The sequence below is a fragment of the Equus quagga genome, chromosome 21, assembly GCF_021613505.1.
Source record: "Equus quagga isolate Etosha38 chromosome 21, UCLA_HA_Equagga_1.0, whole genome shotgun sequence".
Taxonomy (NCBI): Eukaryota; Metazoa; Chordata; class Mammalia; order Perissodactyla; family Equidae; genus Equus; species Equus quagga.
Genome location: NC_060287.1, coordinates 11,349,401 through 11,365,066, shown reverse-complemented (window position 1 = coordinate 11,365,066; position 15,666 = coordinate 11,349,401). Strand labels below are relative to the sequence as shown.

General features: G+C 37.2%; 1 protein-coding gene across 5 annotated transcripts in view; it reads left to right on the top strand.

Moving 5' to 3' along the window:
* ROBO2 (roundabout guidance receptor 2) overlaps positions 1-15,666 on the top strand; it is a 567,226-nt gene that overhangs the window by 388,780 nt on the left and 162,780 nt on the right. For all 5 annotated transcript variants that reach the window (XM_046648104.1, XM_046648103.1, XM_046648102.1 and 2 more), the window contains exons 3-4: positions 10,554-10,711; positions 13,885-14,005. In XM_046648104.1, the coding sequence (XP_046504060.1) occupies positions 10,554-10,711; positions 13,885-14,005 (279 nt within the window). The remainder of the gene's footprint in view (positions 1-10,553; positions 10,712-13,884; positions 14,006-15,666) is intronic.

Genomic DNA, 15,666 nt, shown 5'->3' with positions numbered 1-15,666 from the left:
ACCAAAATGAGGGATTATAATAATTTGTGAATTTTAATAATTTGGCATCACAAATATCCTTGATTAGGAAAAAATAATGAAGGTTTGGTAGACTTTCTGATAAAAGAAGGTTTGCTAGACTTTTCTGATGAATCTTATTACCTAGCTTTGGTACCCTCTCATAGAGAAGCTAGAACACTGAGATGCAGCCAGGCAGTTATCTCTATGGAGGAAGTTGGCACCTCTCAAGTAGGAAGGAAGTGGCTCTGTCTGTTTATTTTTTATCTATTTTTGGAGTGAAAGTGTACTTTCTTGTCCTAGGAATAACAGCAGAGCATAGAGAATAAAAATATAGCCAGAGACTCAGAAGGCTATTTGATTTCTTCTCTTGCTGCTAAGCATCTACTCTGTGGATGGCCAAGGTTGACTCTAGGGTATATAAGAGGAAAGATGGGATTTTTCAAACCTTCCTGCTTAAAATGACTTCTAGTTTCATATAAGATATGAAGGTTTGATTAAAGTATGCATACATAATTTTTAAATATTTAAACATTTTGGGGGAAAACATACATATGATAAATTTTCATTATGAGAACTCAGTATTACTTACACCTAAAAAAAGATGTGCATTATTTGTTCTTTGGTATCAGTTTGTTTTCATAGACTACATGGCAATGTTGGATGGGTGAGGTGGTGGGAGGGTGGTGTACTTAGCATCAGAAATAAAAGAAATGGTGTTTCTCATAGGTAAACAAAAATTGTCAAGCGCATTGTTTTCCATCTGTTGTCAGTGGTGTAATATGAGTTTTCTGAAATAATTTAAATATGGTCTTTAGCACATTTGCATTCATAAAAAGTGCTTGGATATGCTCCTTGCTTCCTCTTCTCCTGCTCAGCTGTCAAAACATGGTGATGCTTTTGAAGATTTATGGTAGATGGGTAATGAGATTGCTGAATGTTAACTGCAGCATTCAGAATTCATTTGGTGGCAAAAGAAAAGAAGGTTACTGGGTCTTTGGGATAGAGTAGAGAGATGATAGAGCTTTTTTTAATCAGCCAATTTAAAAATAAATATGCTATATTCTGGATTAGGAAACATTTCAAGCTTCTTGTCATGTAGCAATCAAGTAGAACATTTCCCAAAGAATATAGAATGTCAAATTACATCCGTTTCAGCAAAATTTGTGACAGCTCAGAGTAATGCCCATATTTTGTGGTGTGGGCATATGCAAATCTTAATATTATATGGGAAAGGCTGAAGCGTCCACAGCCACGAGGGGCATGATTTTTAAAAAACGTTCTAATTGTTGCATTAAAAATTCAAATATGGTCTCATACAGTTACACTTTTGTCTATGTTCCTGGGCAAAAGACGAAAATTAATAGTATACTCTGAAAGTGGTCATGTTTAAGTTCAAGGATTATGGTGGAATTCATGGTTACCCTCTAAATCAGAACCCTAGTGATTATGGTTACAAAATGTGTTGTTAAAATAGGTGAAATGATGGAAATTGTGAAATCAGCAGAATTAAGTTGAAAGCCAACAGATGCATTATAATATATATCCCCCTTATTCAGAGATTTGTTGAGTTTCAGGTAGAGGGGAAAAATGATAAAGCAACAGTAGTTTCCAAGAAACTGGCATTCTTGACAAGGAAAGTTGACCTTGACCTTTTTCTCCTTCCAACCCTCATTTCATCAGCAGGGGTGAGATTACTTTGAGACCCTGCCAATAGGTAATAAATAACACATAAATTCCAGGACACCCTTGCACTGTAGGGTGCCCTAATGTGTAATAATCCTTAGACTATTGAGTTTATAACTCATGACATCTGGCAGTTACTTGGCATTGTAATTCATGTTGATCATGCACATCAGAATACACCATGGGAGGGAAATATCGGGGCGATAACCCGTTGATACTAGGAGAGGGTGGAGTGACAGCAAGATGCCGCTGACTGTGTCCCTCTGTGAACTGTACAGTGTTCACAGAGTGCTGTAAAAGCTAATGCTTTTGGATAAGGACTAACAAGGCAGGAGGAGAGTAGTAATCTTTTGGGATCCAGAATAAAGCAGCTCATTAATATTTACTTGATAGCACTCTTTATTCCTTTATTTAAATTGACAGATGTAGCAAAAGGCAGTAATGAATCCTGAAATTTGAATTTAAAGATATACCTAATCAGTATTTTAGGTATATTTTAAATGTAAATGTGCACTTAAATCAATATATAAATATATTGAATTTCACTTTTCTTTTACAAGTGTATATAGATGATATTTGATCCTCTCAAAATTTTGTATTCTTTGGTCTAATAGTGAGGGCTAAATGAGGAGGGAGAGAATGTGGGGAAGGGGAGAGAAAAAAGGGAAGTAGCAGGCAAAAAAGGCACTCTACAAAGCACGTGCAACAAGCCTTCCCGATATCCAGCAGCCGGACTGCTTTGGCTCGAGACTCATGGCTCACGGGTCAGAAACCAGATTGAAAGGCTAGAAGCAGACAGATGGTTATTTGTAATCATCCTGTAAATGTAAATCCTATAAAGATGTTGTGATTATTTATTTATTTGTTGGTTGATTCATTTATTTTATACACAAACCCAGATCTAGAGAAAGTAGGAGGCCGGAATAAGCTTGAGATAATCTGCTGTTTCCCCTTGTTACCATCTTGAGAAACGTTATTTAATGCTTTTTTTTTAATGCTAACCTGCGTAGTCCTGAATTGTAAATTCAGTATAAGATTCTTCCAAAATCCAGATTTATAGGTATCTCTGTGACCAAGACCTGTAAGAAGCACTAAACAGGCAGATGCTGAAAGGAGGTTATTTGGGTAGCAGAGCAGAGCATTTTGGGGATGTGGGGGGAGGTATTTGTTCTGCAGTAGAGGAAGGCATTGCCTTGAAAACATTTAGGCTAGTACCTGCACTTCTAGACACCATCCTGCTCCTCACATTGTATATTTGGGCACAGTCTCTAAGTTGCCCTCACTCCTTTGAGCTCTCTGTGATTCTGGAGAAATCAGTCCCACGTAAACAATTTTGTGGACAGTGGCTCTTTAAGGAAGAAAAAAGAAAAACTGATTAAACATTAATTAACCTCAATCCACAACTTCCTCCTAAGCTAATGGATAGGGTACGCAGATCCCTGTCAAATATCAGATGCTAGGCTTTGCCAAAAATAGGACTTCCAAGTGTTGAAGGTATGCCAACTGCTGGCTCCTTAACACAAACCAAAGGAAATGATTGCCAGAGACAGGCCTCGAGTCTGCCGTGGTCACATGTCACCAGTTTGCAGTGCCACATGTGATCCAAGAGTTTATGAATGATCTCAACACTTGGTCCCCAAGGAGAACATATGCATTACAGAGGTTACGGATACAAATTACAGAGAGCACGATGTTTCCATGCAATTTCTAAGAATCCTTCAGCAAATTTTAAACATTAATGGAAAACATTAAGGGAGACTTGGCACTCTTAGCAAGACTTCAAATTATATTGCGGGTGAGGACAGAGCAGAGCTAAAAAAGATTCAAGAATAAAGCCTTGGCTAGGAAATTTGGAGCTGGCCATTCCTCTGGCGTGAATTGTATGTTTGTGTGTTTTATTCCCTGCAGAATATCAGACTTCACAAAATGCTATGACTTGAAAATGAACAAGTCACAGGGCATCCTTGTTTATTCAACATGCTCCAATTCATACCGCTGGTTTGTCTGGCTCATTTGCTGAGTGAATTTGCTTGCACAGGGAGTCTTCGTGGAATGGGCGGTGTGAGCGTCTCATTTTGGAATTGTCAGCATGTTGCAGAGGTGCCTCAGTGCCAGAGTGTCAGCTTGCGCAGCGGTAGCAGGATGTCTCCCCACTGGGTTATTTTTTTCCCATTCCCCTTCTGTGCAGAAGAAATCACTTATGACTTGTCCCCTAACTATTGGATTTTATTGTCTATTTAGCTGGTGGCTGGCCTGTCCATTCTGACTATATTTTGTTCGATTGTACAAATATAATAAAGTAGTTTATTGTGAATGATGATTCCTCTTTAAATTTATTTGGTCCTTCAGTTATTGAAACTTCAGAAAAATACAGAATTATTGTAGCTTCTCAGTGGGGAGCTTTCAGTTGGAAGGGGAAACTCAAACTAGCCTAAATATGAAAGAAAACTTATTTAGATCACATAACTAGAAAGTCCAGAGTTAACACAGTCTTCAGGATTGATTTCTCCAGCTCTGTTATCAAGCACCTGGATTTTTCCTAATGTGCATAGCCTCTGATTCCTCCTGAGGCTGGAGCTCCCCCTGGGGTCACAGCATGGCTGCCAACAACAGCCGTTTGGTGCAGCAGGACAAGAGTATGCTTTCCGTGCAGGTAGAAGACCTGAGCTTCAGGCTGGTTGGGATGACAGCTGATCATCCGATGGTGATCAGTGGTGGTGGTGCTGGTGCTCGTGTTGGTAGGGTTAGGGAAATAATGTGTACCGGATGTAGGAATGGCTATTGTGTTTTGTTATTTTTTTCTAGTGCATTGTAATATTTACCATGGTATATGATAATTTGTGCAGTTTTACTAGTTGCACGTAAATCTGTTGTTTCTTTGAGTGATTGTGTCTCACCTTCTTGAACTGCCTGGCTTTTTCTTTGGAGATATAGGAGCTTGTAGGTAAGCAAGTCAAGCACACTGTCTCTTAAATCCAACCATATTAAATTGTTCTTCATAAATGACATTTTAAAATCAAATTAAAACATTGTGGTCTGTTTTATATAATAAGAAAAAGACATTAACATACCTCTTGAAGAGGATTTTGTCAATTCAATGAGCCCATCAAGAACACTTGATGAACTCTTCTGATGCCCTTCAAAATGGGAACCCCTTGGAGGGTTACCTAGTCCAGTGTAAGTACAAAAGGAAAATCTTTTCAGATGAGTGAGTCCAAAGCTGACATTGAGGGAACAGTAGTGTTTAAAGGAAGGATTAGGAAAAAGTACAGAAGCTAAGTGGTATCTGGGGGAGATTTTCAAGCGGAAAGACCATCATATGCTAATGTACATTGAGAATTAGATGTCCCTCTGTGTGTCTAGGGCAGGAGAGTTGCAGAAATGTCTGTGATAAGCCTGGAAATATAAGTAGGGACCTGATTCTAAACAACATTTGAAATGATATTAAGAAGAGCATTTGATCTTGACCCATTTAATAAAGTTGTGAAAAAGGAATAGACATGATCATATTTGCATTTTAGCAAACTCATAATAGCTACAATGGAAAGTTTAAAGCAGAAATCAGAGAAAAGTTCAAATCAGATACTCTTGTAATAATTTAAGGAAGAGATAAAGACATTCTGGGCCAGAGCGGTGGGGACAAGTTAAATAGAAGCAAGTGATATTACAAATCAGTATAGCATAATGACTGTGTGTAGAGTTTAGTGTCAGACACAGAGTTCAGACCGTGTTTATCTACCACAGTGAGTCATTTCAGACGACCTATTACGTATCTATGATGCCAGGTTTTGCACATTCAGTGTGTATTCATTAAATATTAGCTATTACTGTAGGGCAATTACTTTCAAAATAGCAGATCGAAAGTATCATTTGTGTGCCTGCTAACTGGTTCAGAAAAGCAAGGTTTTTTTAAAAAAATTCATATTGAAAATCAGCCTTAATTTCATCTATTATTGATGTGCATGACTGAAGGCTTCTTGAGTATCCTTTTAAGTATTAAGACTTACTCACGTTTTGTGTTCATAAACTAGATGTGCACCAGATAAGCATCACTTGGGACTGCTGGTCAGTTTTCTGCCAAGAAGTCTGATGCCACACAGCTCTGACAGCTCATGGGCACCTGCAGAGAGAAGTCCTGCTGGCAAGGACACTTTGTGTTCAGTGTTGCTTTGAGTTGCCCTAGGTTCCAACTGCTGCTATTCATGATTTTAATTACAATTTCATTTTAGATTACCTCTCTCATGATCAATTTAGTTCATCATGGATGGTTTTCTTATCCAGTGATATATGTGAATATTTTCATCAATAATATTTTTAGGCTCTACCTTTCTAATAACTAATTGGAAGCATGTGTACATTGTAATTCAGAAGTGTATCTTTCAGAAGTCTATTAATTATGCAGTCTCATCTCATTGCTAATTTCTTTTAATAAACTAAGATGGAAATGTCTGAGTAATGATTTCCCTTGCCTTTATTGACTGAGGTAAAAAAAATTGAGAACTATTGATTTAAGACAGAAGGGAGAGGACTTGGTGAGTGAAGGAATGTGGGAATGTGAAGAAAAGGAGCCAAAGTGGAAGCTCTAAAGGCACAGATAGATATAAAGCTCTTTTAGGGCAGTATATTGGTTACTTATTACTGTGTAACAAATTACCACAAAATTTAGTGGCTTAAAACAGCACACATTTATTCTCTGTGTGTGGGTCAGGAACCCAGATATGAGTTAGCTTAGTCCTCTGCTGTCAGATCTCTCACAAAGCTGCAATGAAGCTGTTGGCCAGAGCTGTGGGCTCATGTGAAGACTCAACTGGGAAGTTTCTGACCCCAAACTTACATAGCTGTTGGCAGGACTTGGGCCCTCAAGGGCTGTTGGACTTAGGGCCTCACTTTGTTGCTTGCTGTTGGCTGGAATCTGCCTTCACATCATTGTCAAATGGGCCTCTCTATTGAGCACATGTCATCTTGCATGATCAGAGGAAACAGATGAAGAGAGGGAGGGAGGGAGACAGAAAGACAGAGAGAGCCAAAAAGATGAAAGTTACAATCTTTTATAACCTCATCTTGTAAGTTACATTCCATCGCTTTGTAATATTCTCTTCGTTAAAGGCAAGTCACGAGGTCCAGCCCACAGTCAAAGAGAGGGGATTACACAAGGGAATACATACCAGGACGGAGGGATCATTGAGGGGCCTTAGAGAAAGAGCCTGCCACAGGCACCATCATGGCATTCTTCCTTTATATCCCTTAACTGTTTTATAGGACAGTGCAAAGCACATTGTAGTGTTCAATAATATATTCCTGCAGAATTGAAATAATCGGTTACAAAACTTTATGCTATAATTATAAGCTATATTCTGTCAAATACACTAATAATTCAGAATTTTCTGGTCTTCCAGCATAACTTCCTAAATCACGGTGCATGTCAATGTAAACAGAATGCAAATCTAATCCAGGTTATGACTAGCTGGGTGAACTTCCATTTGCGCTTTTAAGCTCATATGCAGAATTGAATATTTGGGTTCTAGCCAGTTAAATTTCTTTTTTTACCCCAGTGGAGATTTGAACCTTTGCGCATATTCTAAACTTAGATCTGCAAGCAAGTACTGTATCAAAAGTGTAGCTATTATATCTTCTTTCATTGAGGTTTAACTTACCTCCACCCTCCCAGCTTTTGCCATTTTAACCAGATTCTTTTCAGTTCATTAGTTTTATTTCTCTTCACCTATCTAAAGACCTGTTTGGAGCTTTAGGTAATACACGTATCGTTGCATGCCCTTGTTTTGACTTACTCGTCAAGCCACACTGAAAATGTAGCTCCCAGTTCTTTCTAGAATAGAAGCTTAAGGAAAAAAAATATAGACTCAATTTGGACTTGCCATATTTACAAGATCATTTTAGTTCCCTTCATCTAACATACGTGAATCCTTTTTATAGAGAACACCTTCGATTCTTTATCACTTGCAGTAAAGCACAGGGCAAAATCCAAGACAGAAGTGATTAATTAGCACAAAAATTGGAAACAATACTTATTATTTCCTTTTACTTTGCTTATGTTTATGAATGGATATATAAACCTCAGAAACATAAAAGCAAATATTAGAACATATATATCCTCCTTTACAATTTGAGAAGAGTAAAATTAACTTTAGTTTTTCCTAAAAGTAAGTTCTCTACTGTTCTAGAACCTGCTGAAAAGGATATTTTTCTCTTGAATGTTTTATTTGAGAGAAAGGGAGAGAGAAAAAACACATTTTATCACCCCAAAGACTTAGAGTAAAAGAAATGATATCACAAAGCAAAAAATGAATTAACTGAACACTATATAAACTCCAGAGAGCATTTTACAAGTTGAAGAGGGTACAGTACCAATTATACTATTATCTCACCCGACTCTCTGGGTGAATGGTTTGAAAGCCTAAAATTATAGTTGATGTTAGATTTCTTGGCTTCATTTGCAAATTGGAGTCATTTTCTTTTTTTGTGAATGCCATAAACACATGTTACATTGTTTAAGAGTAGCAGTCCTTAGTTTGTTATGATATTTTTCTCTTCTTTGTCCCTGATGTCAAAGGACCTTTTTTTCCCCTAATTTGGCTTGTTGCAAATTGATGTAACGCTGTGTTTCTGAATGATTTGCAATGGTCTTAAGTACCATGTGATCAGAGGCTGTTTGGCATGTCATTTGTTAGGAGACCAGTTCTGGAGAAGGTCCTCAACTGGCCAGATGTGTCATTTTGGAACAGATTGAGGGCCTGCATTTGTTGCCAGTCCCGGATATTGTAGGGGTGCTCACCACCCTGTTACCATATTTTTGCACGTCTTAACATTGCATAAACAGGCAGCTGTTCTGTATTTAGAATATAAATGAGTCACCAGCTTGCTCTCCCAGGAGGATTTACCTGCAAGAAGGAATGAGGATGTTAACCCTTTCTCAGCCCCTTGCCTAAATATCGCATTTAAATGCACACTTCTCTCAGCCCATTCAGAAGCAAATCCTTATGCATAAAAAAATCACACCTTTCTTGCCAGTTAGACAAGAGAACCAAAAAATGTGCAGTTTACCACGATAAAATGGAACACATTTCCTTAGCAGTGAAGGCAATAAATTAATCATCTTATCAACTGAGAGTGAGCAATTTGTGCTGAATTCTTTCTTACTGCTCCTTCAATAGGAGACAGGATTCTCTAATCTCGTAAAGGGCCATGACTTCATTAAGATGGAAAACCTTGTTAAAGGATGTGTTGTAAGAGACAGGAAAAGAAAAGCCCTAAAAGTCACTCAGTTGTCTCTCTGGAGCTATTTTCAGGACAGAGATTTTTATTTATTTGGAGAATGACAGTTAACCTGGAGACTTGGCCCAACAAAAAAGCAGAGTGCTGAAGTGGATCTCATTACAGGACACCAAAGGCAGTTGATGTGACATAATCCACATTTGCAGCAGGTGATTTACATGACGGGCTAGCACAAGCTATGTAATTTTGATTTCAAACAGCTTGACCAATTGATATATATTCATATAAGTAATATGTATGTGGGTGTATTTGTACATGTGTATATATGTACATACACACAAACAGATGCATGTACAGATACACTTATATATTTGTGCATGTGTGTATTTGTTGTTTTTATCTCTAGGCACACTTAGGAAAGAAACTTATCAGTGTTGGAATACCAAAGAATAGAGAAAGTCAAGGCAGTTAGGAAAACTAGAGGCAGTTGAGGTATATGGTATATTAGTTGATCTAAACTACTTTTTTGAATGTTTACCCTAAAATAGACATAGTCCTTATTTGCTAAACAAATCCAGCATTCTGCAATCTGATAGGGTTGAGTCAGTTCTCCAGGCTTCTCATCTTGCCAGTGGAAGAAAAGCACACACAGATAGATAGGTAACATTTGGAGAGCCAGGCATGCCAGATTTTCGGAGGTTACAATGGAGATCCAACCTGCTGTTCTCCTAATGAAAGGAGGGGAAATTCAGACTGGCAAAACTGCTATAAGGGATATCTCTGCTCCCAATGTCACGCTGCCCAGATGTCGCTTGACAGGTGGAGATGCAGAGAGAATGAAAATGTAGCCCTGTCTATGTGGGTGCTAGTGCGTTGCAAGAGTGAACAATGAGTCGATCTTCTGAAATGTAATGAAAACAGTGTGGATCTTGTCCATATTCATGTCATAAGAAAGAGTTCTCTCAAAGAGTTCTCACCCCACTCCCCCTCCCAGACTAACACACATACATGTTCATAGACCATAGGCACATGACTTGTTTCAGGGTTTTAAGCATAACTTGACAATTTATTTTAATGTATTTATATATATATATATAAATATATATATAAAAGCATATATATATATGCTTTTTTCTTTTCTTGAGGAAGATTAACCCTGAGCTAACATCTGTGTCAATCTTCCCCCACTTTATATGTGGGTTGCCACCACAGCATAACTGACCAGTGGTGTAGGTCCGAGCCCAGGATCCTAACCCAAGAACCCAGGCTGCCAAAGTGGCTGGCCCGTTTTGCTTTATAGAAAATAGGATCGTACTACATAAAAAAGTTTTGTACCTTGAGTTTTTATTAAATCTTAAAACTATGTCATGAATATTTCTCATCTTATTTTCCTTACACTTATCTCAGTTTTTAAATCAGATTCTATAGCAAAGGTGTGTGATTATATAGTCAGGCATTTCTCTGTTGAGGAGCATTTAGGTTGGTTCTAGAATATTTTAAGGTGGGCATGGCTATGCTCTCAATAAATATCCGGGAAATTTTATTAGAACAAAGTAAGATTTGAAGTTACCTTTTGCAAGAGAAAGCTAATGTTAACCATCATTAAGTTTTCTTTTATGACAATTGTTTTTTTTCAGTGTTACGAGATGACTTCCGGCAAAACCCCACAGATGTTGTTGTGGCAGCTGGAGAGCCTGCAATCCTGGAATGCCAGCCTCCCCGGGGACACCCAGAACCCACCATCTACTGGAAAAAAGACAAAGTTCGAATTGATGACAAAGAAGAAAGAATAAGTGTGAGTTAAATTAAAATGAATGCCTAGACAGATTAAATATCATCTTAAAAAGCATGTATTTTATTATTTTACTTATTGTTAATGAAATTGTAGAACTGTATTTGAATGCTAATTACCATTTACATTGTACTGTAAGGACGGAAAAAGGATAACCCATCACAAAAACTTTGGAATGAGGCTTCAAAGAGACAAAAATTATATAAATCAAGCGTCCACGATATATTAATAATTACACTAATCTGGATATGTAAATATATCTTTGCAGTACGGTGTTGATGTCTTAGCTCTTTTTAAGATCTCCAAATGCTTCTATTGATCATGCAGTATGTGAGCGTTAAAGTGTAAATGGTGGCCACAAACCATGTTAACGACAACACTTCTTTTTGCGCTATTTTCAAAATCCTAAGAAGAGATAATTTGAGGTGATGAGTACTTCAAGCATTTTATACATGAATTCATTTAAAAGTTTAAGAGATATAAAGTAAAATCAAAGGAAAAATGACCGGCTGGTTCTGCAGTTCAGCTCTTGGAGAAAAATAGTCTGTTTTCAGGGGAAATTGATGATCTGGTCCATCAGTTGATTAATATTCAAATGAAATATCCAGAAAATGGCAAAGAGGTAGAGAAGGGGAATGGCATGCAATTATTTTATTTTTTCGGAGGAACCACTCAGTATTTGCATATATTGATGCAAATAATCTATAGTCAATCTGTAAATCAAAATGGGGGTGAATTTATTATAAGCCAGATCTGGGGACTAGTCTGGGGCCTTCCTTCCCCAAGCAAGGAAGGGCACCAAAGAAGTGGGGTGAACAGAGTGGTTATGTACCATTTTTGAACAAAGAGCATACATCACATATGATAGGAATGTCCCTTTTACAATAGTCACAAGATTGCTTTCCTGGGACAGCAGATCAGTGAACACAGCAGGTCGGTGGTCACAAGGTGAGTGGTCACAAGGTGAGTGGTCACGAAGTGAGCACAGCAGGTCAGTAATTAATCCTTGGTTTAGGGAGAGATGCTTATCCTAAAGGAAATCCCGATATGAAGGAAGTTTCATCCCTCACTTTAAGGGCATCATTGTTGTCTTTGGGCATAGTAAATATTTAAAGCAGATGTACAATGCATGCTCAACAGGCCACGCCAGGCCCTTTTGGAGAAACAGGGTCAGACCTAATTAGTTTTAAGCCAAATAGCTTCTTCATAAACTCCAATATATCCTATTGCTTTTCATTTATTTATCGTATGTGAAGTTTGTAAGTGGGAACCAGTCCACTGAAATAGTAGATAATGCTTCAACCTTCTGACATTATTCTTAGTATAATTTGTATATTAGGCACAGTAATTGAGAGTGAGTAAATTTTATTTGTAATAATGTCTCATTTAACTCAACATATGTGTCATTTCTATTGAAAGTCCATATAGTCTGGGTTTTTGTTATCTTTAAAAATATCTTGTAATGAGGATTTTTTCTTATGTGTACATTGTGACTACATCACAACACAGAACCGGATAGGCCATGTAAGACATCACAGCATATATTTATATGATTCCAGCTTGAACTGTGAAAATCTACATTTCCAAGGAGAATTTGGTTTCCAATGGTCTGTGCTTGGGTACCAAACTTCTGCAAATATGCTCTTGGTGATAGAGCAAAATCAATGTTCAAGGGTTTCTACTTCATGTTTGTATCATTTAGTTTTTGCTTTGTAACAAACTGCCCCCAAATACAGTGACTTATAACTATTTTATATAATATAGAATTTATATGATAACCACTAACAGTTCTTTGCTCTGGGCCAGCTTGGTAACTTTACTAGACTATCTCATACTTCTGTGCCTTATTTAAGGGTGTGCTGGCAGCTGGATGATCTAGGATAACCTTACTCACATGTCTGGCAATTGACTGGCTCTCAGCCGGGCATCTTGGTTCTTCCCCTCATGGCCTCTAATTTTTCAGCAGGCTAGCTCAGGCTGGTTCCCATGGTGGTCTCAGGGTTCCAACAGTAACAAGAGAAGACAAGTCCCTATGTGTAAGCACCTTTCTTCTGGTGAAATGTTGCTTTAGTTTCATTGGTTAAATCAACTCGTATTGCCAAACTCAACTTCAAAGGAAGGAGAAAAGGCCTCTATGGGCATTTTTATAACCTACCATCCATCATGCTTTACTGCCTCTAATTGAGAACAGGTTGATGGTCTTTTCTTCCCAGGTAAAAAAAAAGTTGAAAATCTCTTTCTGTGGCATGACAAGTTTTAGAGCCTGAAATATCTCTCATGAGAACATACCTATATGAGTTTTGCTTGCCTATGAAATTAAAAACTAACAAAAGAAAAAGCATATTCATATCTCTTAACACTCAATCATTGTGAAGTTAAGATTGTTGAATTAGATAAACACAAAAAAAATGGAAAAAAATCTGTGAGTTGATGATACACTTACTGAAAACTTAATTCTGCTTTAATCTTCTCTTTAACAATTATTATGTTTGTTTATTCAGTCAATAAATGCTTCTAATTCAAGAAACATTTAGGGATCATCTAATAGAAGTCAATAATTTGTACCAACCCATACTCATCATTTAAAAATTTTATTTGTTTTTATCCAACCTGCCCTCCTCTTAAAAAATTATCTCATAAACACAATTAAGTTAAGAGAAAGATAATTCATATTAACAATTGAAATGTAAGCTCCACACAGGCTTAGATTTTTATTGAATCTCAAGTGTGCAGAACATTGCGCAACCCATGGAGGTACTCAATAAACTCTTGTGGAATCCCTCTGTGTCACTTGGGTTTCATTATGTTATCCAAAGAAGATATCTCCTGCTCCTTTCTGATGACAAATGTCAATGACAATTCATTCAACAGAATGTCAGAGTGAAGACCGACCACTGGGATTTAATGGGGGCAGTCTCAGGACTCAAAATAGGGCCAGGAGAGAGAGGACGACTGTCTTAAAGAGCATTCTCTAGAAAGGAAGTATGGAGGCTTATATTGAGGATGGAGGGAGAATTTAAGAGAAGAAAGGACACATGCAGAAAAACAATGGAGGGAGAATTTTGTGTCTTCGACAATCGGCTATTTCCTTTAGGAAAAAAATGTGCTTAAAAATTTTTTATTATTTCTTAGTGACCTTTACTTTCCCGTTTCTTTTCTTTTTTTAATTTTCACAGATCCGTGGTGGGAAACTGATGATCTCGAATACTAGGAAAAGTGACGCAGGGATGTACACTTGTGTGGGTACCAACATGGTGGGAGAAAGGGACAGCGATCCAGCAGAGCTGACTGTCTTCGGTAAAACTCTCTTTTGAATTATAGATTGCTATTTATATCTACCTATACTTTGCTTTTAAATATACTTGTTAATACTAAACACCAGGGCACTCTGGGATAGTTACTTATGACTTGTGGTGAGCAATGACGTCCTAGAATTGTCTTGTTTCCATCTTTCAGGTGAAATCTTCAATGTAAAGAAAAATAAAACTTTGAAACATTAATTCACATACTTTATTCATAAATTTATAGCATTTTGCCTGTCATCAGAATGTAAAAAATTACTCTTTCTCAAAATCTATTTGAGATATTACATGTGTCCGAAGCTTATCATTCATTCCACTGTGCTGCATTTATGAAGTATCTATTATGTGCAAGACACAAATTAAGTTTTTAAAAAATTAGAGACTGCAGTGCAAAGACATTTCACTTGCTTTCTACTTTAAAAAATTTCAAATTGAGATATTTGCAGTTTTAGTTCACGATAAAAAGACTACTTAGCTGGCTATACACCCACACAAACAAAATTAGAAAAAATAAATAAACCATTTTGTTATAATATTCATATTTCTTCAACTTTAGGAACGAAAGGGCTCTTTAGCTGGAGTAATTCAATTGATTAGATCAATGATTAGCTCTGTATCACAGAAATAGAGGAGAAAGTGTGAGGAAGGAGAAAATTGGGGGTAATAAAGATGGCGAAGTGACAGAAGTAAGGAATGTACTACAGGACCGCTGTGGAAAATTGAGAGAAATAAAATGACAGAAAAGTGGGGAAAACAGGATCCTAAAGATACTGGAAAATGAAACATTCTTTTAGAAGATATTGAAGTCCCATTCAAGTCTCTGTGTGGAGATAGATATACATATACACACACACACACAGATGCACACGCACAAGCACACACATATATACACACATTCATACAATTTTATACACTATTTTGACTCCTTATTTGGGAAGATGATGATTTGGCCCACTTGTATCCTCTTCCTTACCTTCACACTTTCATTTTCCCTTTTTCTCCAATCCTTCCAGTATATTGACTTTAGAGTAATAATTAATATATGTGTGTGTATATCCATCTACATATATATAGGAGATAACTATATCTTAATAAAAGATTTCACTGTTGCAGATATTATGTGATTTTTTTAAGTACAAGAGATAATTGTGATTTTTAAATTACTTCTTTTGTGCCAGTAAAATAATCTTCTGGTTCCATGCATGATATGATAGGATCCTATTTCTGGTCACTACTCCAGAACATGCCTGAGGGTAGTGCCCAAATCCTGCATACATCCTTAAAGAAACTTCTTTTGCAGTTTGGGGTGTGCCATCCCATGATGTATTGGGATGCCACAATGCAGAAAGAGCCATATTTTGATTTCTATTACATTTAGGGCATTAAGGTGTCCTTTATGAATATGAAGCAGAGAGCAGACCTCTCTTTTCAATCACTCTGAGTACCGAGTAATCTCTGGTAATACTCCTTGCGGATACTAAGCAGCTTGAAGTCCAAGAGAAATCCCATAATTCATTAAAGAAATTGAATAGTAAAAATAACATTGTTCACAATATGCACGTGAATTTCTGTCGTGCAGAGATCAGACAAGTATCAGTTTGCCCTTAAATTTCATGCAGTCATCTTTAAGAGTCTCAGAATGTGCTTCACTCTGTA